This window comes from Falco biarmicus, chromosome 3 (genome assembly GCF_023638135.1).
Source record: "Falco biarmicus isolate bFalBia1 chromosome 3, bFalBia1.pri, whole genome shotgun sequence".
Lineage (NCBI taxonomy): Eukaryota > Metazoa > Chordata > Aves > Falconiformes > Falconidae > Falco > Falco biarmicus.
This window is the reverse complement of record NC_079290.1, coordinates 115,577,397-115,604,002: the sequence shown is the minus strand read 5'-3', so window position 1 is coordinate 115,604,002 and position 26,606 is coordinate 115,577,397. Positions and strand designations below refer to the sequence as shown.

General features: G+C 50.9%; 3 protein-coding genes and 1 long non-coding RNA gene across 7 annotated transcripts; 1 reads left to right on the top strand and 3 right to left on the bottom strand.

Moving 5' to 3' along the window:
• Window positions 1-1,409: 1,409 nt before the first annotated feature.
• Window positions 1,410-5,226, bottom strand: AUNIP (aurora kinase A and ninein interacting protein). Of its 2 annotated transcripts, XM_056330992.1 has the most exons (4): window positions 5,005-5,226; window positions 4,400-4,535; window positions 3,149-3,249; window positions 1,410-2,557 (listed from the first exon to the last, which is right to left on the bottom strand). In XM_056330992.1, the coding sequence occupies exons 3-4, from the start codon at window positions 3,207-3,209 to the stop codon at window positions 1,614-1,616; spliced, it is 1,005 nt and encodes a 334-aa protein (XP_056186967.1). In that variant the 5' UTR covers window positions 3,210-3,249; window positions 4,400-4,535; window positions 5,005-5,226; the 3' UTR covers window positions 1,410-1,613. The 2 variants fall into 2 exon arrangements, with proteins under 2 accessions (XP_056186967.1, XP_056186966.1); XM_056330991.1 differs by lacking the exon at window positions 3,149-3,249 and having other exon boundaries at window positions 5,005-5,225.
• Window positions 5,227-6,130: 904 nt separating this feature from the next.
• On the bottom strand, window positions 6,131-11,850 carry PAQR7 (progestin and adipoQ receptor family member 7). Of its 2 annotated transcripts, none has more exons than XM_056330996.1 (3): window positions 10,589-11,850; window positions 8,263-8,492; window positions 6,131-7,456 (listed from the first exon to the last, which is right to left on the bottom strand). In XM_056330996.1, the coding sequence occupies exon 3, from the start codon at window positions 7,415-7,417 to the stop codon at window positions 6,377-6,379; it is 1,041 nt and encodes a 346-aa protein (XP_056186971.1). In that variant the 5' UTR covers window positions 7,418-7,456; window positions 8,263-8,492; window positions 10,589-11,850; the 3' UTR covers window positions 6,131-6,376. The 2 variants fall into 2 exon arrangements, with proteins under 2 accessions (XP_056186971.1, XP_056186972.1); XM_056330997.1 differs by having other exon boundaries at window positions 8,263-8,379.
• A 73-nt stretch (window positions 11,851-11,923) lies between these two features.
• STMN1 (stathmin 1) lies at window positions 11,924-16,281 on the bottom strand. Its single transcript, XM_056330998.1, has 5 exons — window positions 16,198-16,281; window positions 14,552-14,622; window positions 13,749-13,921; window positions 12,765-12,956; window positions 11,924-12,413 (listed from the first exon to the last, which is right to left on the bottom strand). The coding sequence occupies exons 2-5, from the start codon at window positions 14,562-14,564 to the stop codon at window positions 12,345-12,347; spliced, it is 447 nt and encodes a 148-aa protein (XP_056186973.1). The 5' UTR covers window positions 14,565-14,622; window positions 16,198-16,281; the 3' UTR covers window positions 11,924-12,344.
• LOC130145737 (uncharacterized) lies at window positions 15,429-21,542 on the top strand. Of its 2 annotated transcripts, XR_008820656.1 has the most exons (3): window positions 15,429-15,499; window positions 20,509-20,724; window positions 21,495-21,542. It is a non-coding gene; the product is annotated as an uncharacterized LOC130145737 (long non-coding RNA). The 2 variants fall into 2 exon arrangements; XR_008820655.1 differs by lacking the exon at window positions 15,429-15,499 and having other exon boundaries at window positions 20,171-20,724.
• Window positions 21,543-26,606: the final 5,064 nt, after the last annotated feature.

Sequence of the window (26,606 nt, the reverse complement as noted above, 5' to 3'; positions counted from 1 at the left end):
GCTGAAGTGTTGGCTGCTGGTGCCACAGCTGAAGGTACTCGGATGCAAAGAATTATCTTAATCCACCAGGCCCTCAGCCCTTCAAAAATTAAATCATCACCCCCACTTTAAAAGTGAGAGAAGAGGCTCTTATTGCCTCTGGCCACCCAGTGAGCGAGAGCAGAAATAGCATTTAGACTTAATCAGTTTTACCAGGAGCTGATACAGCTCTTCCCCTCCCAGATGCATGCCAAGGGCCACTGGATGACGTGATCCTTCTCCCTGTCCCAGTAAGGCTCCTCTGCATAAGGCTTCAGCAGGAATACACCTGCCTGTGGAGAAGATGGAGCTGTAAGCCAGAGTCCCTGTTCCCAGGACTGTGCTCCATGTGCAGGCTGGAGGCAGGAGTGTGTCATCAGCGCGGTTAACTTCTGGACTGTGACCTAACTCCAGTCAGATCTATTGTACCAAAATGCTGACCCAATGGGAAGGCAAAGCTATCTTAAATGGCAACATCTGCAGTGTTAAAGATGTACCTCAACATTTAAAAAAAAAATAAAAAACTGGGCAGCTGGTGCTGACAAAGCAGGCTGCTGTTCTGGAGTATGAGCATGGTCACAGATGGGCTCTGCTGCTCATGACCCCTGGAGTTTTGAAGCAGCTGGTCCCTGCCCTTCAAAACACAGAATCTAAAGCATGCCCCCCCGGAATGCTACCAGAAGCAGGGGATTATTTTGAACAAGCAGCACAAGTGGCACCACTGCTGTTAGTGAGATGTGGCAGCCACCAAGCACATTCAAACCAACGCTGACCAGTTCTTACTGCAGCCCAGTGCACTCACTGCTCCGCTTTTCACCTCACCCAGGCTGTAAGCCCCAGCCAGCACCCCACACTCCACCGGGGTGCGTCCCCACCTGTGAAAGAGCTGTAAGTCCAACATTCAGCTTACAGTTCAGACTTACGCAGAACAGATGCACTGCTGCAGTTCCTCCTCTGTCACAATCTTTCTCACGTTAAACCTCTGGTCAGTCAGTCCAGCACCAGCAGTGAAGTGCTGCGATCCCACCTGCAGTGAGCAGAGGTGCATCTTTCACAGTGACAGACGCACACGTGGAAACACATCAGTCTCCCTCCCCTCATGGCCACACACGCTAGCTGTCGTGTACTGGGGCTGGCACAGCCGTGGTTCTAAGATAAGCTGAGCCTATCGCTTCCCAACGGCAGCGAATGTGAAGGAGGCAGGGTGGTTCCTGAGCTGGGCCTAGAAAAACCTTTAAATACAGACTTCCAGGAGCCTAAGAAATACAGGTGCATTCGCGGTGGGCTCTGAACAGCAAGCACGTGAGAAAAACGCCAGGCAGTACTAAAGCCAGGCCTTAGCCACACAGGCTGTAGTCATGACTGAAACAGGCAAGCCATTATAAACATACTCCTTCAGTAATTATTTTTTTTATTAAAGCAAAACTTCAGACAACACAGAGGTCCTGCCTGTTGCATGGGTCTGCTGCGTTTGTTGGCTAGACCATACACACAGAAGCAAGGGGTACACTTACCTAATTCCGACCACTTTCTTATAAAAAAATGCTTTCCTGAGGCTTCACAAGAGGTGACACAGGTGACCCATTTGAGGTCACTTACCAGTGCTTAATCACTCTGTTCCCTTCCGAATCCTGCGTGAACAGTAAATCATAGCACTCATCTAACTGTTGCTCACCCAGTTTGTTCAAGCTCTTTGCAGCGTCGCTGGAACAGCCCTTGCAGGGGGAGTCAGGCAGCTGCCTGCGAGAGCTGCCTTTGTCCTTGCAAGGGGACGGGATGTTCTGGCAGTGGTGAGCAATCACTCTGTTCCCCTCCGAATCCTGGGTGAACAGCTGCCCGCAGGGCCTGCCCAGCCCCGCCTCACTGCCCCATCCCTCCTCGGCCCAACTGTTCTGGCTGCGCTCTCTCAGAGGCTGTGCTCTGGCCGGTCTTCGTGGGGATGAATAAAAGCCAGCAGCCCAGGTGCCGCCTCTCATTATAGTAGGATTTATATTCTCAGTCTCAGTGAAATCAATTAAAGAATTAACACTACTTGATTGCTGTGGTTTCTTATTCTGGTTTGCACCGAGTCTCGGTTGGGAATCAAGGCTGGTCTTGGCCTTCCCTGGGTGCAGCTCGCCCTCGCGTTTGTTTATCCCACAGTCTGAAGTTATGCCACCACTTACTGAAACCATTTCTCCAGCAAATAAATCAGACTCATTTCTGTGAGCAATGACCCGGTTGCCCTCTGAATCCTGGGTGAAGCTGCAGGAGCAGAAGTCCTCTCCTGCCCCACAGGAGGCTTCGCTCTCGCCGGGGGACTCTGCGTGGGGCACCAAAGAGTCTGGTGAAGGAGTTGGCAAGTCCGGCGCTTTCTGTGCACGATGCTGGGGTGTAACCTGCACCGTCTCCTCGACTCTGAAGGATTGTTTCTGGGCTTCCTCCATCTGCGGCAAAGCCAAGATCTTCACAGGGGAGGCAGCTGAAGAAATACCTTTTTCTTTACAGTCTTTATTTGGGATGAAAGGAGATGGCCTGGAGTTTTCTTTGTCTTTTTCATCTGAAAACAACATAGAATTGGTTAAAGCCAGAGCTGACACACACATTTCTCAGTGTTACTCACCACCCCCAGCACCATTCCTTGACGCTGGACTCAGAATTGCCACTTTACTGCTCCCTGGAGCAGCGCCATGCACTGTTCTACACTAGACCAGCACCGCCACTGCCTCACCACGATCTGTACCGCGGGGCTGAGGCTGCGATGGAACGGCAGCCTGCAGTGCTGGAATAGTTCAGATAAGTAAGCTTCCCTCTAGTGAGAGGCAAGAGCTGCAGCTCCAGCTGCTTCAGTCTTTGGCTTCTCTGCCTTCCTCCTCTCAGCTTTCCAGGCAGTTCACCTCTGACATTCTCTTCAAAAGCAGCAGCTCAAGAGGTACAAAACCAAACCAAACAAAAAAACCACTACAAAAAACCCCCCACAAAACTCCACAGTGAAACTTCTACAGCTTTCTGTCACCACCTGATGAAAGCATCAAGTCTCACATTTGCTTCTGAAGCCGTTCAATATAAAACCTAATGAAACTTCTCAATATAAGCAAGCTCATCCTCAATTCAGAGTAAGCTAAAAGGAAAAAAAAAACAACCAACCAACCAAATAAGAAGTACTCCAGCATCTTAAATCCTACAGGCCTCTGGGTGACCAGCAGCAGCATTTGATGAATCCAAACACATACAGCAAGTAAGTGAATGCAACTGATCGAGGGAATCAAGGGCGGGGGGGGGGGGGGGGGGGGCGGGAAACAGAAGAAAGCATACAACATGTTCAAAAGGAGTACGGATAACAAATCCAAAGCAACAAAACATCAATGACCCTATCACAACACAAAAATTCTGTCAAATAATTAAATTGTACTGTTTATGTAACACTTCCTCTCATCTGCTTATTGCTGAACTAGTCCAATGTTGATGAAGTAGCCATTACACAACTTACAACATACAATGACACAATCCTACGCTGGCGGTTCCTGCATCCATTTCATTTCTCTCCATATTTGTTAATTTGAGACCCCCAGACAAATCACAATTTCTTGTATTCCAGAGCACAAAAGCAGCCTCAAAAGCACAGAGGTTGTGAGCTGGCTTAATTAGCTTAAATATTCCAGAACCCTCATTGGTTCAGTTTGGATTAAACACTGCATTCTTTAGAAGAGGCTTTATCCAATCCTTTATAAAAAGCTTTCCTCGCTCACGTCCCGCCTATTTCCCTTACAGGGATGTTTTTGAACCAAGTAACATTAATTTTCACTTCCAGCTATAATGTCCTTCCAAGAGCATTTAACCAACAATTTAGGACTGCTATTGTTTAGAACAAACCTGGCACATATCGCCCTGGACGCTGCCCCTTCCCTGGGCAGGGAGTGCTGCCCACAGGACACCACCAGGCTTGGCACTCCTGCCCAGACTGCACCCCATCCCAGCCAAAGTGGTGTTCCCGACTGGACTGTCCTTTATGTGACACCATCAGGCAACCCAGAACTGGACATCTTGCCACAGTTTGTATCAGCACTGGGGCTGAGTCAGGCTTCCCAACATTCCTCTGAAAACTCCAGTTTTATAGGGAGTAAAGCCTGGTGCATTACTTAGAGTTCAGATTGTTCACCAGTGAAGACTTGGCTGTGACTACTGTTACTTATGTTTAATCTAACACTGCAAAATGTGCCTGCATTTGGATTAACCATCACAAAATCCCTTCTGGGAGTTCAAACCTTCAACCTTTACCCTTTTCACTAGAAAAAATATGCACTTTTCTGCCTAATAAAGCTGCCAAGAGATAAAGTGAGAGGCGTTTTCTATTATGGCCTGAAACTATTTTCCTACAGGGGCATACGCTTTCCTGCATTACCTGTCAGAGTGCTGAAGAAGGTGGAGATGGTGGTTTGCTTGGTGCGTGGCTGAGAGGCTCTTGTCTGTGTGAAAGCGACTGAGGTGTATTTCCTTTCCAGAATCCGATTAAATACTTTTGGCTTGGCTAGGAGAGACTGGGTAGGGAAAGAAACAAGTAGGAAGTGAATATATGCCATGCAAACCAACTCTACCCTTCTTCCAGCGCTGCAGCACACCTCCCACCTTGGCTAAATGCTTCACCTCTTCCCGTGCCACCATCACTGGATGGCTGAGGTTGGAGGGGGCCCATGGAGGCCAGCTTGTCTGACCACCTGCTCAAGCACGGTCACCCAGACAGAGCAGGACACTCAGGGCCAAGGCTGCTGGCTTCTCTGCTGGGTTGCACAGTCCCAGCTTTGCCAACCCCATCACGTCCCTCTCACACCTCTTGAAACGTTTCTGCATCCTCCCCCCGACCCAAGGCCTAGCCCGGCCCCCTCTCCTCACTCGCAGTACCACAGCAGCCCCTACCCCCTGGGCCGGGGATCCGGGCACAGCCCGGCCGGCAGCGCTGGGGGCGGCCCCAGCAGCCCCCCCAGACGGGACCCCCGCTCCGCACCCCACCTGCGACGCGCTCTGCTTCAGCTCGCCGGTGTCCAGCCAGACATCGCACGCTCCGGCCTGCTGGGCCTCGCCGCCCCTGCGCCTGCGCTTCATCCCCGGCACCGGCCGGAGCGCGGAGCTGCGCAAGGCCCCTCCGCGGACCCCCGAGGGACGGTCCGGAGCGCTGCCTCAGGCGGCGGGGCCGCGGCGTTACCTCAGGCGGCAGAGCCGGAGCGTTACCTCAGGCGGCGGCCCCCGCTCCCCGTTCCCGCCGCGCCGCAGGCTCCGCCCCCGCCTAACGGCCGCCCACAGCCACTGCGCGCGCTCCTGGTAGAGAAGGACCAATCCGAGCGGTGGGACAGGATGAGCGGCAGGCGAAGCCACGCCCACCCCAGGCTGTGCCTTATATAATGCGGCGGGCGGCAGCTCGCTGGTTGGAAAGCGCGGCGGCGGGGTCGGGGCTGCGCGGTGCCTCCTCGCCGGGACGGGGCAGAGCGTTCGCAGAGCTCCCAGCGCGGGGTGGGGAGCCGGAGCCCCTGCACAGGGCAGGGGAGCAGCACGAAACAGCTGCATTTTCCCCTCTCTCAGATGCTTCCTGGCCCAGCCGTTTATCGAACCGAACCGGGCCGGGCCCTGGCCTTTCCCGGGCCTTCTCCCCTTGTTACAGGCCGCAGCTGAGGCCCAGCAGGTTCTTGCCCGGCGTTTGCACCCTGTTCAGGTCAGGGCTGTGTGCTTCCAGCCACCACAGCCTGTTTGCAGAGCCTCATCCAGTGCTGAGGGTGCTGTGGGCCCTGTCACTGCCCTGGGGCCACCAAATGACCCCCAGCCATGCTCCCCTGCTCTCTTGCTGCACTAAGGACAGTCTGTACCTCTCTCACACCCACACCCTTGCTGGGTAAGAGGCAGGGCCCTGTCACTGCGTGGTAGCTTGGTACAACTCCCTAGGCCACAAAAAAGGGGCCTGAAATAGTGTTAAACAAATTTGCTGCCCTCACTTGTGTTTTATACAAGCTCCCCTCAGCCTGTTCCCATGGGTTAGGTTCTGCCACTGCTAACAGGGCCCAGGTGACATTTCCTTACCTTTTGCTCTGAGGCCTGGTAGCTTCCAAGAACCTTGCCTAGCCCACCACAGTCAGGGTAACATGGCTGCAGCGCTGACCACATTTTATTGCAACTATTTATTCAGACATGTGAATTAAACCAGTGTACTATTTTTAAGAACAAGCTTGAACTAAAAAAGCAGCTCTTTCTCTCCCTATAGACTGCCAAGTAACAGTTTGCAAAGCGTTTCATTCCTCTTATTGAAGTTTGTGGCCAGGTTCATGCCAGCGTCGCCACAGCTGGCTGCAGATCAACCCCTGGGGTGAGCTCACCTGCTTCTCCTTCAGGGCTCTTACTCTTCTTTGAAGCTCAGCTTGTTCTTCACCTTCCGGGCCATGTAAGCAGCCGTGAGGACAGAGCAGATCACAGTGAAGAGGCACAGGGCAGAGAAGTTGTGCGCCAAATCACCCTGAAGAGTGGAATAGATGTGTCGCCTGGACTCATAGTCCAACACTACTGCCTCAATCTGTGCCAGCGTGCAGAGTACCAGGCACATGTGAAAAATCTGATGGCTCTGCCCAAAGAAGTGACATTTCCCTGGGAACCACTTCTCAGGGTAAGGGTGTGAGAAAAAAAAGGCACCAATCAGGAAAAACAGCACCTGGCATTTGTGATACAGAAGGGCCAGGTCAGCCTGCTCGGAGGGCGGCGCGGTGTAGATGCGGTGGACCACAGGGCTGATGTCCAGCATGTACGCCAGGCCAGAGGGCAGCTCCTGGCAGAGCCGGCTCAGAAGGTGCGTGGACTGGTGGTAGCGGAACTTGGCATAGCAGGAACCGGCACAGGACAGCCATGCTAACAGGATGGCCACTGGCATGTAAAACGATTTGATCTTCTCATGCCAGCTTGGCTCGATGGTGTAGTAGTAGTGCCCCAGAGCGCTGCCATACTGGTAAATGGCAACACCCACATAGTCCATGAAGAAGAAGCTGTAGTGCCAGAACTCAGATTTGGCCTGCAGAAGGTGAGCGAGGGTGCTGAACGTCAGGTAGGTGATGGATGCCACGATGATTATGAAGAGGGGCTGGGCATGCAGGTCCTGCTGAAAATCCACTCGCTGCGAGAGCTGCTGGAACCGCAGCAGCAGGATCAGCGCTGCCACCAGATGGGTCCAGACATTGATGGCCTCATTGTGCTGTTGGAAGAGTGTTGAGAAGTAATAGCGCCAGGTCTGCTGCACCGGCCGGTAGCCAGTGTGGATGTAGGGCTTCCAGAAGACCTTTGGCACCTCTGAACTGCTGACGGTGGAGGGAGAAGGGGGGGCCAGCAGCTGGGGGACCTGCCGCACATTAATGAAGAGGCGGCTAAGCTTTTCAGTGATGACCGTCGCCATGATGCAGCCAAACTCCAGGTCCCCACCACGCAAAACAACCTTTGGGATGGAAATAAAGTTTTGCTGCAGGATTTCACAGTGACTTTACTCAAAAAAAAAAACAACAACAAACCCAACCAAAATGCTTTGTTTGGTGTTTGCTTCCCCTAAAGATACGTAAATCATGCAGGACTGGAGAGTGGCCTCATTATAGCTGAAATAAAAGAATCACTAAAAACAGTAATAGGGAGGAGGCTGAAGGAAGATTTAAGAACCCCTGGAGTGCCCTGTGCTGCACAGGTGACAGTCTGGAGGAGTACAGAAGTAGAGGACACAAGTATGGGGTTAACTGACACAATAATTAACACACCAGGACGCATCAGTTCCTAGCTCACCCCTTCCCAGCAGTTTAGGAACTGCTAAACAAACTCCACACTCCAAGACTGGGCCAGATTTTCCCCTTTGTAAACCGCTTGCAGTATCAGTCTTTACAAATGAGCCACGTTATTTACAAATAATGAGATGACCTGCTCTGCCTCAGGAGGAGTGCATTTGAGAACATAAATAACTATAACACCAGTAACAGAAGACGTAACTTCCATGTTCAGAGTTTTTACCATCTTTTTTCAGCTCCTGATTGTCAGTGCAGCTGTGCACACAGCACAGCTTGAGTGAGTTCATCCTGTTGCATCACTGAGGTCCAGCAGCATAATCTTTGTGAGCAGGCGTTTCCAGGTTTACATTTTTGAAGCTGCTGTCCTTACCAAGATAAAGGCAGCCTCGATGGCTTGTTCTGCCTTTTCACGACAGCCTTAAAAACACATTGAACAGAACGTGCTCAAAATTAAATTTCCCCTCCTCCTTACCTGCTCTTGCTCAGACAAGTTGTGAACAGCCCAGCTCTCGTCCAGCTCCAGTGCCGATTTACACCTCAACTCCAGGCAAGCACAGTCATTTCACGGACAGCTCAGACAGGAAAAGCTCTTCAAAGTTTGGGAAGAGGAGGAGGAGGGGATGGAACTGTTTATTTTCAGTGTCTCTGTAATTTCCTCGTCAAAATGGAGTAGATAGGTCTGTAACTCATGCCTGTCTGAACCTGAGGGGCACAGATGCAGATAAAACCAGACTGTTTGCTGCTCGGCTTCGCTCTCGAATGCTCTTTTCCTACCTCGCCTGGTTAAAGAAGCCCCACGTCAAAAATAACTGGTCTGTCTCAGGGCAGCACCTCGAAGAGGGCAATCCTGACCCTCACGTGGCCTCCTAAACCCTCCTGTAACACTGCGACATGCACAGGCTGCCGGTGAAAAATTAACTTCATAAACCTCTTCCGGACTTGCAGCTACTGTGCTGAAGCAGAACAGCCTTGAGTCCTGCCAGGGAGATGAGAACAAAAAGCAGAACTTCCCGGGTGACCCTATTTTGACCAAAATTTGATAAGCAGGAAGAAAACACTGCCCTTCTACCGCCCAGAGAACTTGCCTGTGTGCCAGGGCTGCCGCTGCCCGCGAGATGGTGGGGAAGGGGCTCAGCTCCAACCGCGTGTGACCCTGTCACGGCTGCTGAAAGCCAGATTCCTACGGGAAAGGCACCCCAGTTCTGCTCAGGGAGACGCTGTGACAAAAGCAGCGGGAAAAGCTGCGTTGTGAGCAGCCAAGCACGAGGCAGGAAAGGGAGCGGTGTTTACTTCAGAGCCTCCAAAACTAGCTGGAGCAGGAGTTAATTTGCAAAGCTCCTCCTAGCTACAAATGGAGCACATCCTGCGCAGCACTGGAAATCGTTAATCTGGCTTGTACTCCGAATCATAACCCCCACATACCCATGAGATGTCGAGAACGTTACCTCAAACACCTCTTATTTCTGACAGCCTCTCCTTTCTCAAGCAGCAGCCACCCATCTTGCTGAATTTTTCCTTAACAGCACAGACTCAGCCACCAGCAGCTCACACGCCAGTTGGCTCCAGTGCATACAGCTGCTGCTACCCTTCCACAGCACAAATAGTTTTCTATTATTAATATATATTGTACTGGTTTCCTCACAGCACAGGGTCACCAAGCCCCGTGCCCGGGCAGCCTCTCCATCCTCCTGGCAGCACCAGCCCTGCCAAACCCGCTTTGGGGGCAGCCAGGGACCGAGCCCCCCTCCCAAGAATTATTATTTTTTTCCCAGGAATTATTTTTCTGTACTTCAGAGCATGAGCACAGCTGGGGCAGGGGGGGGGTGTGGGTCTGGGTCGGTGGGGCTCTGGACCCTCTTTCCTCCCATTACCCCCCTCCTGCCCCCCCCATGGCACGGCACCTGCTGAACCGCCGCAGCTCCGCTCCCTGCCACATGCCAAGCCCCCCCAGTGGCCACCCCCATGCTTCTGTAATTTGCTACCGCACAGGGGGCTGCCTGGCCTCAGAAATCCTGCTGTATTTTTACTTTTTTAAAGCCTGTTTACAGTCCAGCTTTCCCCACCAGAGACACTATTATTCCCGGTTTCCTTCCTAAGCCAGTCCCCCCCCACTTCTAGTATCATTCCTATCCTCTTACTATCTGCACCCCTCATCTCATTCCGCCCCCAGCAGCTTTCCGAGGAAGCAGACCAAGCTCAGACCCCAGGCACAAAGCACGAGTGAAGTGTAACACAGGCAGCCATGTAAAGCAGAACTAAGACGAGGGAACAGAAGGCCCCCGAGCGGAGAGCTGACAGCTTTGGCAAGTGAAAAACATTTAATGTCTCTTTGTGCTCTTAACACCATTTGGGGTTTGGCAGTGCCGTCATTCTCCTCCCCCATCCCTTGAAAAGATAGGAAGAAAACCCACACACAGTATTTGGGACACTTGGTCTTTTCTCAGCAGGCAAAGAAATACATTAAAATGAAAACCTGATTATTTTTTTTTGATTGCTAATTATGCCTGATCTTGTTTATGGGATCTGATCCAGCAATCGCTTAAATCTCCATTAGGTAGCACTAGATGCTCAGCTTCTTGCATAAGCGTGTTCTGTAGCAGGTTCAGGCCTTCGTCTCAAAGTTCAGCCCTGTAGTCCCATCCTCCTCACCACCCCGGTGGATCCTGACCCACATCCCTGTGCTCCCAGCTTTCGCAATGTTGATACATGTGATTAAAACCCCCAAACCTGCACTATGCCCCCACTGCAGCTGGGCGGCAGCTCCCCCGCAGGTAGTTTGGTTTCTTGGTTTCTCTTACCTTAAGTTATGAAGTATCAGAACACTTGTGGAAATGCTTCATGGAAAGGGTCTGATCCCAGCCTTCCAGTGCACCCAGCCTGGCTTTATCTCACTGTTTCGCTTTCACTCAAAAGTGCAATGTCAGCTTTCGGTTAAGTACAATTCCAATGCAATCAAAAGTGGAAAGTGCGATCCATGAAAGCTTTTTAAACTGAGGTTCTTTCTTTAGCGAGCCCTAGTAGGCTGGTCAAGTGGTCCAGGACTCAATCACCCCCCTCAAAAAAAAAAAAAATAAAATCCCCTACCAGCTTTTCCATCCTCAAAACTTGTTAAGTCTGTCACCTTGGCAGTGCCAGATGCTCCAGTGTGGAGTTAACCTGAAAACAAAGCCAGTGGCCAAGCCACAAGATCACAGACACAAACAGGACCTCACCGAGAGCAGTGCCACCGAGCATTTGACACTAGCAGAGCCGTGAAACCCAGGGCCTCCCTGCTCCGACGGAATGCACTTACTGAAGCAGAGTACTTCGAGGTTATGTGGCTGCTCATGCCCACCAAGTGCAACCTTGTCTTTCTGCAGAGCTGCACAAATACCTGTGGACACCCTTACAGGAAGGGTTTGGGGTGCTGGTTTTGGTTGTTTGGTTTTTTTCTTTAAGACACCTGTACAATACAGCAGCTTTGTACCCCATCCACCTAAAAAGTATCTTTCCTCAGAGCACAAGTACAGCTGTACCCACTTCTCACACTTCAGAGAAACCAAAGATGATATGCATCTTGTTTGGGCAGGAGTTAAGATCTTCACATTTGCCCTGTGGCTCAGTGTACTACCCCAACACACCTGCTGCAGACACCAGAATACAAACAACTCTTATCCGCAACAGCATTTTTCAATTCAGGGCTCAATCCCAGCACAAAACAGGTTTCTGACTTTTATGCTCTGGCACTGCAGGAAGCGGTACACAAGTCACCATTCAATAGCACAAGTCATCTTCTAGAAACCCTGGCCATAAGCAAAAAAAAAAAAAAAAAAAAAGCAGCCTCAGATCAGTCATGTGGTAACAAGGACTTGTTTGTTGAAGTGTCAGCATCCAAAGGGAGGTGGTTCTGAACTCTTTTTAACAAAAAAAACACGCAACAGCTGACAACTGCTGAGGTGTCAAAACAAAGCTCTGATTGTAAAATTAAGACAATGAGTGTGCTCTAGGGGAGAGGCAGTCATGCAGCATGCCCCTGGACGTGCAGAAAAGTGCTGCTGCAGACCTTTCCACCCAGCACTGGAGAAGGATGTCTGCTGCAGACCTCAGCCAACTGCTTTTGTTCCTTATGTCGTTTTCAGAAGTAATTCTCATGATAACAGCACTGTGCAGCTTTATTTAGTCACTCAGTTACAGCAGTATTTTAGCAGACTGGGACAGAGTCAGATTTTTGAAGTGTAACATATTCAGCATGGAACAGTATACTACGTATTCCTTTCACAAATGTCTTACAGAGCTGATACAGTACTAGCCATCAACCCAGTGGCAAGCACACTGGAGTAGAAAAGGATGCAACAAGAAGATAGCTACACTGGAAAGACAACACTTTAGAAAAAGTGAAACATGTAAGGTCTCCCCTCTAGCCCCCAAAGAAAGTGTACAGTTTGGATCTAATTTTACAGTTCTACATCAGTTTCTAAAAACTTAAAAAAAAAACAAAAACAAAGATAAAACCACTGGCCAGTACAGTCTTTGGATATTTAGAGGAGGGGGAGAGAGTCAGTTTCCAGAATGAAGTCAGTCAGTTTCAGCCTCACCAGGGTCTTTGCCTTCTTTGTTCTTTCGGACCTCCTCAATATGCTTGTCCTGAAAGACAACAGCAGGGAAGCAGTTAGCTGCCCAGGTGCAGAAAGGCAGGGCTCGGGCGGCACAGCAAGCCCTGGCTTACAGCAGGAACCTGCAGGCGTGGGCTACAGGATGAAGGAAGACACTGCTCTAACTCCATCCATCCCCTCTCCCCCAAGAAGGGGATTTCTGCAAAGTCTTTTGCAGATTTATCATCTTGCAAGATCAGACCACCACTGAACGCCCAGGATGGCTGTCTATTCATAGCACCCCCCCTCACCTGGCCGTTTACTTGGCTTTATTTAACCAGTTTTCAAAGTAAGAAGCATGAATAAACCCTCTCCTAAAGGGAAACTGGGACTCTACACCCACCTTCTCCCTCAAGCGTTCCAGTTTAGCAGCCATTTGTGCCTCGCGGTTTTCTTTGTTAGCTTCCATTTTGTGGGTCAGCTTCTCCTCTGCCATTTTGCTGAAATTGTTGTTCTCTTCAATTGCTTTCTGAAGCACCTCTTTTTCATGCTCCCGCTTCTCAGCTAGCTGCTTCAAGACTTCTGCTTCATGAGACTAACAAAACAGAGGATGCACGCTTTGAACATAACACAGATGAGCTACCCAGACAACTACAGTCGAATTATTCACAACTCCCAAGAGACAAGATTTTCTATTTTACTGCAGAACAGCATAACTTTGTGATGCAGGACAGAGCTCTCTGGTGCTCCCACCACCCACATAACCCATATTTCAGTTACAAACTAACAGGAAAGTTCCATTTCTGTCATACTTGCAAGTCTTGTTAAATGAGATCTTTCTGGAAAAAAGAACATTGATATTTTTAACGTTAACATTGATAGGTCTTTTCTAGAAGATTCTTGCTTCTCAGAACGGTGAATCACTGTGATTCAGGTCACACAGGAGGCTGCACTTCAATTGGCAAGCCTCTGCAGAGTCAGGAGCTCCAAGACACATCTCAACAAGATCTTACATCAAGTCAGACAATGTCTTCACAAACCTTCTCATTAGATTCACCACTACATTTTCTAGGAGAAAACGAGTCTGTTATGATGCCAAAGCCAGGAAAGCCAGTTTCATCCTAAGAGCATCCCCTCTCGACAAAACACTTTCTCCCAATTTTTCAAGTCACCATTCAAGATCACCTTGGGAACAAAGCTATGGCCCTGCAGACCACAACAAAGGTTCATTAGAACCCCAGAGGTTCCAACAAATTTCAATTAATACTTAATTTACCGTAATACAAACTGCTAATCATTCAGCCCAAGCAACAAGAAAAAAAAAAAGACACTACACAACTTGCACAGACTACCTGAGCAGTGCTCACTTAAGCTGTTTCAAATTTACCTTGCGTCTCTCTTCTGCTGCTTCCAACTTCTTCTGAATCTCTTCCAAGGACACATCCTTCTTCTTTGGGGGAGAAAGAGGGAATTCTGGGACCGCTTCTTTTGAGCGAGGACTGAGTATCAGCTCAAATGCCTGCCCAGAGGCACGCTTTTCCAGTTCCTTCACTTGAATATCTAGGAAGGGGGGGGGGGGGGGGGGCCGGGCAAAAACCAACAAACATGCAGTGTTTTAAGCCAGGAACTGGCTTAGGTAACTTGAACAATAGCCTTCAAAAAACATCAATGCCACAAAGCTCACTTAAGGAGACAGCATCTGAGCCGGTAGTTTTGTTGTAAGCAGCAGCACCACCATTCAAAAACATGGCAGGCAATTTTTGTGTGTAATTGTTCATCACTACTACATTACCCAAGCACCTGACATAGCTAGGAATAGAAACCAGTTTTCAAAGAAATATATGAGCCAGCGTTCTCTCTTCAAATACCTATGAACAGGCACGTCAGCCCTGCACGGCGTCAGTGATGAGAACTGGTGTGCTGGTCCAACTAAGATGTCTTGATGATAGTCAGTTCTGTTCACGGAGCAGATGGCATGCAGATGAGCTGAAGCCCATCTGCTAACAGCCTCGTCTGAGAGGGCCTTTGGTATGTTTTCACAAGCACCCAGTTTTAACAGCTTCTCCAAAACAGCCTAGAGATAGCATGGTGATGACAGTTTACTATATTAGACTTTAAGTTATTCGTGAGGAAATTAAGAGGAAAAAACCCCAAACCACACAGGACCATTTAGTACATCATACAACATACCAGAAGTAGCCATGACCAAGAAAATATGACTCCAGAAGCCAACTCTGGGAGAACTTCAATCAGCTGGATTCCTAGATAACAAAGAAACATGCCTTTGAACAGTAAGCACATTAATTTCCTTTCTTTTAACTCCTAATAAAAACTGCTATGCATAATTAGACCTGCTGAACAAAAGACAGTCAGGCAGGTTCCTGCAGTCAGTAATTCTGGTCAGTCTGCAGGGCTGACGCTGGTGTACGCTGCTAGGAACATTGGAGAGGTTCTCCATCATTGGTGTTGCAGGATCTGTGCGCACGACTCGTAGTTGGGCATTTTCAGTCCCTGTTTTACTCCACCATAATTAAGATACATGAACAAAGACTCCCATTTTACCATTAAATTAGCAGCATACAGATATTTCACTGATATTGCGCATAGCAGCTGTAGCTCTCTGAATTAAAATAGAGCACACAACAGCCAGGACTCCAGCTGCTACCAAAGATTTAAATTTTGTGCGCATCGAACTCATTTAAAAATTCCGTTTTATTTATGCAGCCGATGCCAGGTGCTGCACATCACGGCAGACAGGGAGCACACACACTGCGCTGCGTCCCTCATCAATAAGGGCGTAATATTAAAAAAAAAAGCACAAAGCGGTGTGAAAAGCCCAAAAGGAGGATTTTTATTTTTTTCCGCCCCCATGTTTTAAGCCGACAGTAAAGCGGGGGCCCGGTGGGTGCGCTGTCTCGGACGGGCGGCGCTGGGACCGCGCACCCCACCCGGCCGCTGGCGGTCCCGCCCCCTTTTCACCGCCAACCAATAGGCGCCGAGGCCGCGGCGCGGCCGGGCGGAGACCCCACCCCCTCCCCGCCCGCGCCCTCCCAACCGCACCGAATTCAAACCGCCGGGGAGAGCGGGCGCGCGCGCGCCCGCCCGCGCGGGGGGCTCGAGGGAGGGCGGAGCCAAACGGTAACATCCGGGCACCTGCCGCCCCCCGCCGCTACGGGGAAGGGGAGGGATGGGGGGGGGCTGTGTGGGTTGGGGGGGGACACAGGGACGGGGACCCTCGCCCCACCACCGCCAAGCGGGGCTCTGCCGCGAGTCCTCGCGTTCGATGGCACCAGGGAGCGGCCGCCCGGGCGCCGCCCCTTCCCCACTAACAATGGCGGGGTCCTGTCAGCGAGGGGAGGGGGCGCCGCTGCCGCGGGTAGGGCGTCGCCCCTCGCAGAGCGTCGCCCCTTCCCCGGACAATAGACACCCCCTTCCCCAGCGGGACAGGGGCAGGGGGGCAGCTGGGGGCGCCCCCCCCATTGTCTCCCTTCCCTTTGTCACCGCAGCGCCCGAAAAGCGGGCGGGCAGGCGACGCCCGCCAGGCGAAGGGACAAAAGAGGCAGGCGCGGAGCCCCCTCCCCAAGCACCCGCGGAGCCCCCCCGCGGTCCCCCACGCCTTGCCACCCACCCTGAGCCCCCCTCCGCTGCGCCACCGCCACCACCCCCACGGAACACCGGACCTCCGTGAACCCACCACCCCCCGACCACCACCTTATCTAAACCCGATGGGGGGGCCGCCGCCGCCGCCGCCGCCACCACGCACAGCGATCCCCCGGGCGGGCCGGGGCCCCGCACGCCGCCCGCAGGCAGGGGCAGCCCCGCCGCCGCGCACCCACCTGCCCGCGCCGCCGCTCCGGCCCCACTCCGCTCCCGCCCGCCCCGCCGCGCACAAAAGCGCCAAACAATGGCACGTGACCCGCCCCGCCCCGCCCCCATTGGCCGAGCGCGCCGGCACGTGCCGCCCGCCGCGGGGGGGGAGGGGGGAGGGCGAGGCGAGGGGTGGGCGCCCCCCCCCCTTCCCTCCCCAGACCCCCCACACCCGCTGCATGCCGGGATACGTAGTCCGCCAGCGGCGGGCGGGGGCGGTGCGGGGCGGTGACCCCCGCGGCCCGGTGCGAGCCCGTCGCGGGGTGCGGGACCTTGTCGTGACGCCTCGTGCCCCCGCGGGCCGGCCCCCGGCCCCGCGACCCCCGCGCCGCTGCCACTGCCCCGGGCCGCAGCGTGGCGGGACTCCCTTTGTCTCCCACCGTGGCAGGGGGGAAGCGCGGGCCCGGTAAGGCCCCGCTGTCAGGGTCACAGGCCACATCAGGGGTGTTGGGCAGCAGTGGGGCCGTGATCGGGGGCTCACCTCGGGGCTGGCCTCTGACCTCAGGGCCACAGTCACCTCGGGGCCACAGTCACCTCAGGGCCATAGCCGCTTACCTTGAGACCATGGTTGCCACAGGGACACAGTCACCTCAGGGCCATGGGTACTCTACCTCAAGACCACAGTCACCCCAGGACCACAGCCATCTCAGGGCATGGCCACCTCAGGGCCACGGTCACCTCAGGGCCATGGCCATCTCAGGGCATGGCCACGTCAGAGTCACAGTCACCTCAGGGCCATAGTCACCTCAGGACCATGGCCATCTCAGGGCATGGCCACGTCAGAGCCACGGTCACCTCAGGGCCATAGTCACCTCAGGACCATGGCCATCTCAGGGCATGGCCACCTCAGAGCCACGGTCACCTCAGGGCCATAGTCACCTCAGGACCATGGCCATCTCAGGGCATGGCCACTTCAGTGCCATGGTCACCTCAGGGCCATGAACACTCTACTTCGAGACCATGGTCACCTCAGAACCATAGCCATCTCAGGACCATGGTCACTTCAGAGCTACGGTTACCCCAGGGCCATGGCCACTTACCTTGAGATCACAGTCACCTCAGAGCCTTAGTCATCTTAGGGCCACAGTTACCTCAGGGCCATGGCCACTCCACCTCAGGGCCCTTGGTCATCTCAGGGCCACAGCCACCTACCTCAGAGCTTTCGGTGACCTCGGGACTACAGTCACCTCATGGCCATGGCCACTTACCTCGGGGCCATGGTCACCTCATGGCCCTTTATCACCTCAAGACCATGATCATCTCAGGGCCATGGTTACCTCAGGGTCATCACCACTTACCTCGGGGCCACGGTCACCTCTGGGCCATGGTCACCTGCCTGAGGGCATAGTCACCTCAGGGCCAGTCAGTTATCTGAGGGCCACAATAACCTCAGGGCTCTTGATCATCATCAAGATGACCACCATGTTCCTTTGGTCACCTCAGGGTCACAGCCACCACAGGCCAACCCCACAGAGGATCTATGGGTCTGACAATGCCTTGGCCCCACAGCCCCTGCAGGCAGTGTGTTTTGGGGTACAACCACATGGCCACCCTCTCCTTTGGGGTGACACCAGCAAGTCAAAAGCATGTCTAGAAAAGCCATCGTTCATGCAGATTCCACAGCCTGTGGGTAATGGCTCGCAAACGTGCTTTAGATGAACTGGCTGCGTTTGCGAATCTTCCATACAAATGCCTTTGTGCCACTCCCGTGGTGGTTCCCATCCCACCATCACTCGAGTCGCACCAAGAGTTGAGAGGCACAAAAGGCAGAGGGATGAAGGATGGCACAAATCTTCTGCCACAACGCAAGCCCAGCCCAGCAGCCTCCATACCCTAAACATCAAAGAAAGGACTTTTCTGAGGGGACTCACCCTTGTTGTGCACACTCCTAAAACCAAGGATTTTGCACCAAAAAAAAAAAGAAAATAAATCCTACCTTGAGGAAGGTTAATATTGTGACAGAAATGCATAAAGCATTCAAAACAGAGATTATTTTAAACACTTGCCCTGTTTTTTGCTGATCTGACGTCTATTTCCATGGAAACCACATCCAGCCGCCGAGCTGCTCGAACTGGGAGAGGTTTCTGCCGGAGTGGCTCGCCGGGCATGGGAAGAGCCATTTTCCAGCAGCATGGTAGAAGGTTTTTGTGGAACTGAAGGGATTTCACATTCAAAATGCTGTGGCTGCTTGGCCCTTCAGGATCACGCCTGGTACATTCAGGAGGTTCCTGGCTCAGTACCACCGGTACACGCGTAGATATCACACGCAACATGCATGTTTTTAAACGAAACATCTTGAGTGCTTGGATTAAATAGCATCAAATGTTGCTGGAAGACAAAGCAGCCAAAAGACCATGCCATCAGCCTGTGTTTCACTTTATCATTTATTAATTATCATCCGTGCAGCTCAACAGCGTGTTGGATGCTTTAATATTAATGCATTTTAGTAAAATCAATGAGCTTATCCTGGGATGATCTCAGGATTTCCCAGAGGAAACAAGGCTTCCTGGGCTCAGGGCTTTTTGTTTGGTACCTGTGTGACTGCCTTTAGTCAATCCTCACACCCTGGAGAGATGATGATGAAATATCATTTAGTGCTTTTGAAGAAGGGATGTGCAGGCTGAGATAAAGCTACGAGTCATGCAGGGTCTGTTCTCAGCACTTTCCATCTTATTTCCTGGGCTTCTTACGGTTGGGGGTGGGGGGAGGGAGGAGGAAAACAAAAAAAAAAAAGAGGAAGAAAAAATTTAAAAAAAAAAAAAAAAGACCTGAATGTAACGTACCTTCCTTTGCAGCAGATTGGCTTTAAAGCCAAAAACATTTATTTCAGATAAGCACTCTCTTAGCTAAGAGGCAACATGGTTTATGGATGGGAGGCACTGAGCTGGGAAACAGATTCGGGATTTGTTTTCAGCTCTGGCATTTTACATGCCGTGTCACTTAGGCTGAGGCTCTTCAGCAACCCCTTTATAACACCTGCCACAACTGTTTTCAATTTAAACCAAAATCTTTGGGTATTATTGTGATACAAAGAGAAGTAACAGCTCCTAGCAGCTGGAAGGGCATGGAGACGATCTCATTTTTGGCTTCATTGCAAGAGCGGTTTTATTTTTGGAACATTTCATAAAACCCGTTTGTTTATGTGGCATTTATTTTTGTCTGATCTCAAGAATAATGGAGTATATGAAAAGCTTTTATTTAATTTGCATTTGATTTGTGTTTATTGACACATTTACTGTGATTCTAAACAGACTCTTCTCATTGAGCCTAGCAGCCTGTGGCTGTGATGGGTTTTTTCTACTGGATTCCTTATCACCAACAAAAGCTTTTTGCTATAATTCCAGTTTTTTCCAAAAAGGAAGCAAGCAGCAGCATGAGAAATTTCCTCCAACGTGTCACTACTGAGCCCCAAAACAGCGTTTGAGAAGGAAGACACCATTTCAAGCCCAAATCTAACCCTCTCAGCCAGATGAATTTGTGCATCCTGAGGAAAATAAAGGACCACAGCACAACCTGCAGAAGGTATTCCCAGAGTAGGAAGGGACAAAGGCTCCATAAATTGCAAATATGACCCATTCTCAGGGTCGGTGGCTATCATGCACCTGGAGCTGGTGATAACTGCACCCGCTTAAAATCCTTCCCCCTGTGCAACTCGCAGCCACAGCTGTAATTGCCCACCGGTCGCTCAAGGCAGGCTCGTCCTCAGCACAGGCAGAACACAAGGCTTTGGTCCAACACGCTCAGCTCTCCGTGAAACATAAGTCAAGGTCTCACTCCCTGTACGTATGAATTTAGGATGTGACGTGATCAGATTTAGCATAAAGATTAAAGCATCTCCTCTGATGTGTTTATCAAAATATCCCACAAAGAGACTGACATAATTAGGTGACAACTCAGCCCACGGCAGCTCTTTTAACTTGCAAAAATATTTAATCTTGAGTATTAAATTGCCACCCTCAAGCACTGGTGGTGGATGGACTGACAGCTTATTTGTGAATCAGGGAATGTTTTGAAGCACCTTGGTAAGTAATATTAGCAAGTATTTGCTAAGACTGGTGACAGTCACTGCATTAGCAAAGTTCATTTTAAAACTAGAAATTCAATATACTATTTGACCTGAGTCAATCAGTGTAAGCGATTTAATAAATAACCCGCTGGAGGAGATAGTAATTTAAAAGAAACTTGTTCTCAGGGGTAGAAAGAAGGGCTACAAGACTTCTTTCTATCCATGTTTTTCAGTCTCTGTATTAACCTTCAGCAAATGTTTCTCCACACTGCAGCTTACCCGTCTTCACTCGGGCTGTACTGACGTGCTGCTGCCCAACAAAGGTGTCGAAATGAAAATTAGTGGCTGCAAAAGTCTCACTGATCTTCAGATAAGAGTATATTTAATCCAAGTGCAGCCAAGGATTCAGCAGAACTGAAGAATAAAACAAGATTTTTAGGGAGCATCTCCCTCACAATGAAAGCTCTTCCATGGGCAAGAAATGTTTAAGGTAATTGATATTTGTTTACTGGAGGTGTTTAGGCTGATACTATATTTCTGCTGAAAAACACCATTAAGAAAATGTTCCCTTAGGAACAAATTTGCACTTGCCAATGTGCTGTTGGAAATGATTTTTTCAAATCAAACAGGGTGCCTGGCTTCCATTGTTAGTTTGGTTTTTGAGAAATTCCCTCAAACTCATCTAATTCCTCCATAAAACGAGACAAGTAAAAGCACTCACCACAGATGGCGATTGCGCCTGCAGCAAGAGGGATGAAAATATCATTTAATTGCTTTGATATTGGAGCAATATAACCCTGAAATGTCATACTCCCCTCTTCAAATGCAGTTATAGGACTGTACTGCATCAGATCGAAATACCGTGGTGATGAGGGCTGACAAAGCTCTGGAGTAGAAAAACAATGTAAGCTTCTAATGAACTAAAGACAAAGGCCCCACAAGCACTCTGCTGTCCTTGTGAAAAATTCTCCAACACACTGAAATGGTGACAGACCCCAAAGTGATGGCAGCGGCTGCGGGAGCCACACGTGAGCATCTTCACCCTGGCTGCAGCCAGGCTGCTGGAGGGGATCTGGTCTTTCTCCTAACAGTGAGGTGTGTCTTTGATCCAGCCTGGACAAAGGAATAGCAGAATTCCCTTCCCAGCCTGCTGGTAGATCTTCTGGCATGTTTTTCATCCTTTGTTTCCTAAGAAAATAAGTTTTTCACATGATCAAACTTCTTCCATATCTCTGACTAGTCTTCTCTCCCTGCTTTTAGCTTTGTGAGCCAGCCTCTGCCCCTCCAATAAATATGGATAAGAGCTCAGTGACATGAATTCCACAAGTTTCTTGAAAACAGATGGCGGGGGAGAGGCAAGAGTGAGGAAAAGGCTTCAGCACAAGCCCAACTATTATTAGAGACCAGAGACTTCACACCAGGGAGAGCTACCACGGCCGCTCCCAAGGGAGGGTACAGTTTCAGAGCTGATTGTTTTCTTCACGGCACCAGCGGATCCTCCATGTGCAGTTGTGCTCTCCTGGCAGCTACCTGCCACATACAAGGATGGATCTGTGGGGATGCTGGCTCCCACCTCCACTACATCCAGAACCACGCAGTGAAGCTGGCCTGGAGGTCTCCTCACATTGCTTCCCCCCCCTCCTTGCTCCCATAGCTCCCAACCGAGCCGGGAGCCTCAACCCATTTCTCTGCATCCCCTCGCTGCTTCTCCCTTTCTGCTCCCAACCAGACTTCACAAATTTGCATTTCCCATATGGAGCACCCAGAGCTTTGCTATTCAAGGAAGCCCATAAACAACTTGCTGCCGAGGGTTCAAAAATAACTGTGCTGCACAGAGCTGCATCACTCAGCGATAGCAAGTGGTGGGGTAGAAACATGAAGGGATGGGGGGGGGGCGGGTGTGAGCCAACAGGAGATGCACTAATTAGATTTCTAAAGTGTCAGTCAGCCATTTCAGCTGGGATAGAGCAAAGGAGACAGTGTGATTTTGACAACCACATGGAATAGCAATGCATCGGGAAGCCATAAAATATTCAACAGCCATAGAAGATTCCAGTAAAGACATTTGCTTTGGCTCTTTGAAAATGAAGTGGAGGTTAAGAAAAGCTGGGTATAGCACTAATTATTCCCCAGTTCCTAATTAGTTCCTTGAATTTAAAATATGGGTTCAGCTCTACCAGCAGCTCAGCAAGCCTATTGTGCTATTAATACTTCCCTGGCGTGATATAGTTAAAAATACTCCCACCCTTTCAAGACAAAATGTAGCTTGGAAGTGTCATGATGGGAGGAGTTCAGGGATGGAAATCCTCTTAAAGGAATATGACTTCCCCAATGTCAAATAAACAATATGAATGAGCTTGTAACAGCCCCCAGACTGAGCCTGTTCCCACTAAGAGCAAATTTGAAAATAATGCTCAATGCAGAGCTCTCAGGCCACTTGCTACCAAAGCTGTTTCACTGACAAAATTGGTACGCAGCCAGATGGTAGCAGGTTTTACTGATTTTTCAGAGAGATCTGCTGCCTGGGGAGCAGGTGGGTTTGCAATTCTCAAGTGCCTGGCTTCCTTCAGACAGACAGCGCAAGGTCAAATTCTGATCGAAAGGCAGGGTCCTGACACGCACCCCCCTCTTTGCCTCCAGCCCCACACTCGGATAACGCTGGAGATCCTGACCTTATTAGCCACAGCTAATTTTTCCGTGGCAGTATCTATAGGTGCTGTTTCTGGATGAGATCTGACAGACGCCATGGGCAGAATAAAACATACTTCTTCCCACAGGATTTATGAACCAAGGAAACAGGTTGGTTGTGTTGGGTTTTTTTATGGCACCTTTTGACTTCAGTCCGATGAGAAGGTCTAGGTCTATGCTTTCACACTTTAGCTCCTCTCAGGATAATAAGCAGTTCCCCTCCCATCTCCACCAACAATTCTGCATCAAAATGGGTTAATTCCCGCTCCATCCCGCTGGCTCTTCACCCACTGCCTGTAATCGCTCAGCAGTACCAGCACGGAAACAATACCTGCACTTAACATTTGCTCAGTGCTGTTTGATCCCTTTTCCCTTACTAATTTGAGTTCATAATAGATCAATATATATATTAAAAGAAAAAAGACCAGACGCATCCACTGCAGCTGTGAGAAGGGGCAAACAAAGCCAGCCTTTCTGGACGAAAAACACATCTCTGTCTTTTATGCAATAAACCAGCAAACTGCTGCCGTACGCTAAAATCAATACCCAGAGAGACACCCTTATGTTGCGATTGCCAATGTAAGTGCTTTATTTTAATAAAAAAAAACCCAACAAAACCACACACAAAAAATCCCAATCCAGGCCTTGTGTGATGGATGTCATTAAAAAACCACTATTGATGTGAGGAAACGAAGGCATCCTGAGGCTGGTGTGTTGGGGGGGGGCACGGTGCTGCCATGTCACCCGGGGAGGGGTGCTGACAGTCTCAGCACCTCCCTGCACCCCGCTCCAGGCTGGAAGGCGTAAGCCAAAGGGTTAAAAAGGAGGATGGGACATTTGGGGTCCCCGCCTCGCCCAGCCCCCACCTGCTCTCCCCCAGCACCACTCTGGGGGCTGGGGCTGAGCTCAGCCTGTCCTTCCTAAAATGGGGGAAATCTGGATAGTGACCAAAACCGATCCCTCCAATCTGTTTCAGGGGCTTTTTTTGGAATAGCCTGGAACTAGAGAGACCTCACACAGCCCCTTCTTCTCCAGCACCTCAGTTTCCCTTCTCAATCCTTTCTTCCTGTTTATTCAGGAATCATCTCTAGGGTCAGCAAGAGACCACTCCAGCCTGAAACGGGGCTTCTGCTGCAGAGTGAAAACTGTCAAAAAACCAGTTGTGCCCTCAAAATACCCTTGATGGCTGGCAGAATGGAACCCTCCTGGCCCACAGCATTAAATTTTGAAGGCCACGGAACTCAGCAAGCATCACGCCTGCTGTCCAGCCCTGTGGCATTGCACCTTGAAGCTGGGAAGCACGTGCCCTGCACTGGATCCCAAGGGTCTGCCCATCCAGAAGAGCCCTGGTCCTGCCCTGTAACCCAGCATGGGAGGAACTGGTGCTTGGGAAGATGACAAAATTGAGCTGATGCTCGGGGCTGCGAGCATCCGGGGTTTTCAGTGCAAGGCAGCCTGGAAACTGATGCACTAGATGGTAACAATTTGCTTCAGGGATGAAGAAACTTAATTTTTCTTCAGAACTTCACCCAGCGCAAAGTTTTGATTTGCCAAATAGAAAAATCGATATAAAACCAAGCATATACTCACCAATCAAAGGAATCTAGGGAACTCTGCCCGAGAGGGTGCTGCCCGGGTTTGGCTTGGGAGCAGGGTCAGCTCTGCACCTGCATCCGCGCTGGTCTTCGGGGTCAGGATCGCAGCCCACAGCTGGACACCGAGCTCCTCTACCAGAGCTCGTGTGGTTCTCACTGGGCTCAGCTTGCACGGCCGTGGACCTTCCTCAGCTGTTGTGAATCCAGGCCTTTACTATTTTCCCTAAAAATACAAGAAAAAGGGAAAAAAAACCCACCCCATGACAGCTTGACGGTAATTACAAGGAGGTTTTAACACATGTCTCAATCTGCATTAATTAAATCAACAGGGAAGCTTCAATTGAGTAAATGAGGTTTTTTCCTGAGCAGCAGCAAATGCTGAGGCTGGTAACTCCAGTTTGCTGCATGCATGTGCAGTGGGATGGGGAGGGATCTGCCGGCTGGAAGGGGCTTCCCAGGAGGGAGGGAGCCGCAGGCAGGATGAGCTGGGGGTGGGGAGGATGAGAAGGCTCTCAGCCCTAAGAGACGAAGAGCTTGGAGCCAGGTCTGTGCCGACAGTCGGATTTCAGCCCCAAGCCCTGAGAGCAGAGAGCTTTGAAGCTGAAGCCTGTCGGAGAGCGGAGGTTGCTCTGTGGAGATAAGCCGTGGGGAAGAGGAATGCGTCCATTCATACCCCAGCCATGCTGCAAGCACAGCTGTGAGGGGAATATCAATGGGCAGGAGTGGCTTGTTTGGGGTTTTTTATTTATTTATTTCAAAAGCCACTGTTTTGAATATTGAGGCAGATCAGACACATCGAAATGCTTGACTGCAAGGGAACTCTTCCCAACACACAGCCCTCCAGGGCAGGGGTGGGCTGCCAACCGGCAAGCAAGGCAGGTGCCCCCGCTACCGACCCTACTCATGTAACAGTGCTGGTGTTCCCTTCCCACGTCCCCGAGAAGCAAAATCTCTCTGTGAATAAAACACGGGGGATTTATGGATATAAAACCCGGCTAGCTCACATTCAAACCCCAACCTGTGAGTTGTAACAATGCAGCAACCACGAGCTGGTGCCGGTGGGCTGCTGTGGCAGATTGCACACCCGGCTAACCCTGAACTCCTGCTTTTTGCCAGAAAACTTTTCAGCACGGCACAGGCAAGCCTGGAGCAGCCCAGGCCACCCCAAAGACTGGCCGGCTGGCCCCTCTGGTTGCTGGCCCGGGTGGGTGACAAGGAATGATGCTCTGTCGCTGCCCACAGCTGGCCTGGGAAATGCTGGCTCTGGCAGAGCGGTCCCAACCCCCTTTCTTTCCAACTTCTCAGGCCCAGCAAAGCGATCCAAGCAAGCTGGGACGTGGGGAAAACACCTTCCTCATGTGCTACGCCGGGGATTTGTGCCACATCTTTCACACACGCTGCCTCCAGCCTCAAGGCTGGAGCGTGTCATGGGGACCTGGAGGAAAGTGCTGCTTGCAAGGGAGGGGAGCCTGGCTGAAGAGATAGCTCCGGGCTGGATTTTAAAGCAGATGCAGCAAGTCAGCGGAGTAGGAAAATGCTTGGAAAGTGCTCCTGCACCACCACATCCCACAGAGAGCAGAGAGGGGCCAATGCAGCAGAAGAAAGAGGGTGTCTGCCCTGCCCAAGTGACCCCGGGGCTTTTTGGAACTCTCCTCTCTCTTCTGGTGGGGTTTTCGTCCGAAGGCACAAAGACAATTGGAAATGTGGTCCCAGGTGCAGAGGCTGGCTCTGGAGTGGGGAGCAAAGGAATGCAGGACCAGGCAGAAGGACATCTGTCCGCTTCCCCACTCCCCCAGACCCATGGGCACTGAGATGGGAATAAGTAGCTTTCTGTGAACCAAAGGGTTAATGAATGTCAGAGTCACCCTCTGAGCACAGCCGGTTTCTGCCACCCCTGTCCATAAAGCCTTTACATCTTTACGTAAGAGTCTTGCAGAATTTATAGCCTGCCTCAGCTATGCCGTGCTGGAGCCATGACCAGGCTGCTCCCCTCTAGCTGCCAGCGCAGATCCTTGGCCGTGCTAATTCAGGGAGGAAAATGAGATTTGATTTCTGCACCAGTCACTGTCTCTCACTGTTAAAGCGGGAC

Excerpts from the sequence above, each read along its gene's own strand:
- AUNIP (XM_056330991.1), bottom strand. The coding sequence starts at position 5,097 with ATGAAGCGCAGGCGCAGGGGCGGCGAGGCCCAGCAGGCCGGAGCGTGC. Across the intron at positions 4,536-5,004 it reads TGAAGCAGAGCGCGTCGCAG|TCTCTCCTAGCCAAGCCAAA; the intron begins GTGGGGTGCGGA and ends TTCCCTACCCAG. Across the intron at positions 2,558-4,399 it reads CTTCTTCAGCACTCTGACAG|ATGAAAAAGACAAAGAAAAC; the intron begins GTAATGCAGGAA and ends TGTTGTTTTCAG.
- PAQR7 (XM_056330996.1), bottom strand. The coding sequence starts at position 7,417 with ATGGCGACGGTCATCACTGAAAAGCTTAGCCGCCTCTTCATTAATGTG.
- STMN1 (XM_056330998.1), bottom strand. Across the intron at positions 12,957-13,748 it reads CAGCAGAAGAGAGACGCAAG|TCTCATGAAGCAGAAGTCTT; the intron begins GTAAATTTGAAA and ends CTGTTTTGTTAG. Across the intron at positions 12,414-12,764 it reads TGGAACGCTTGAGGGAGAAG|GACAAGCATATTGAGGAGGT; the intron begins GTGGGTGTAGAG and ends GTTGTCTTTCAG.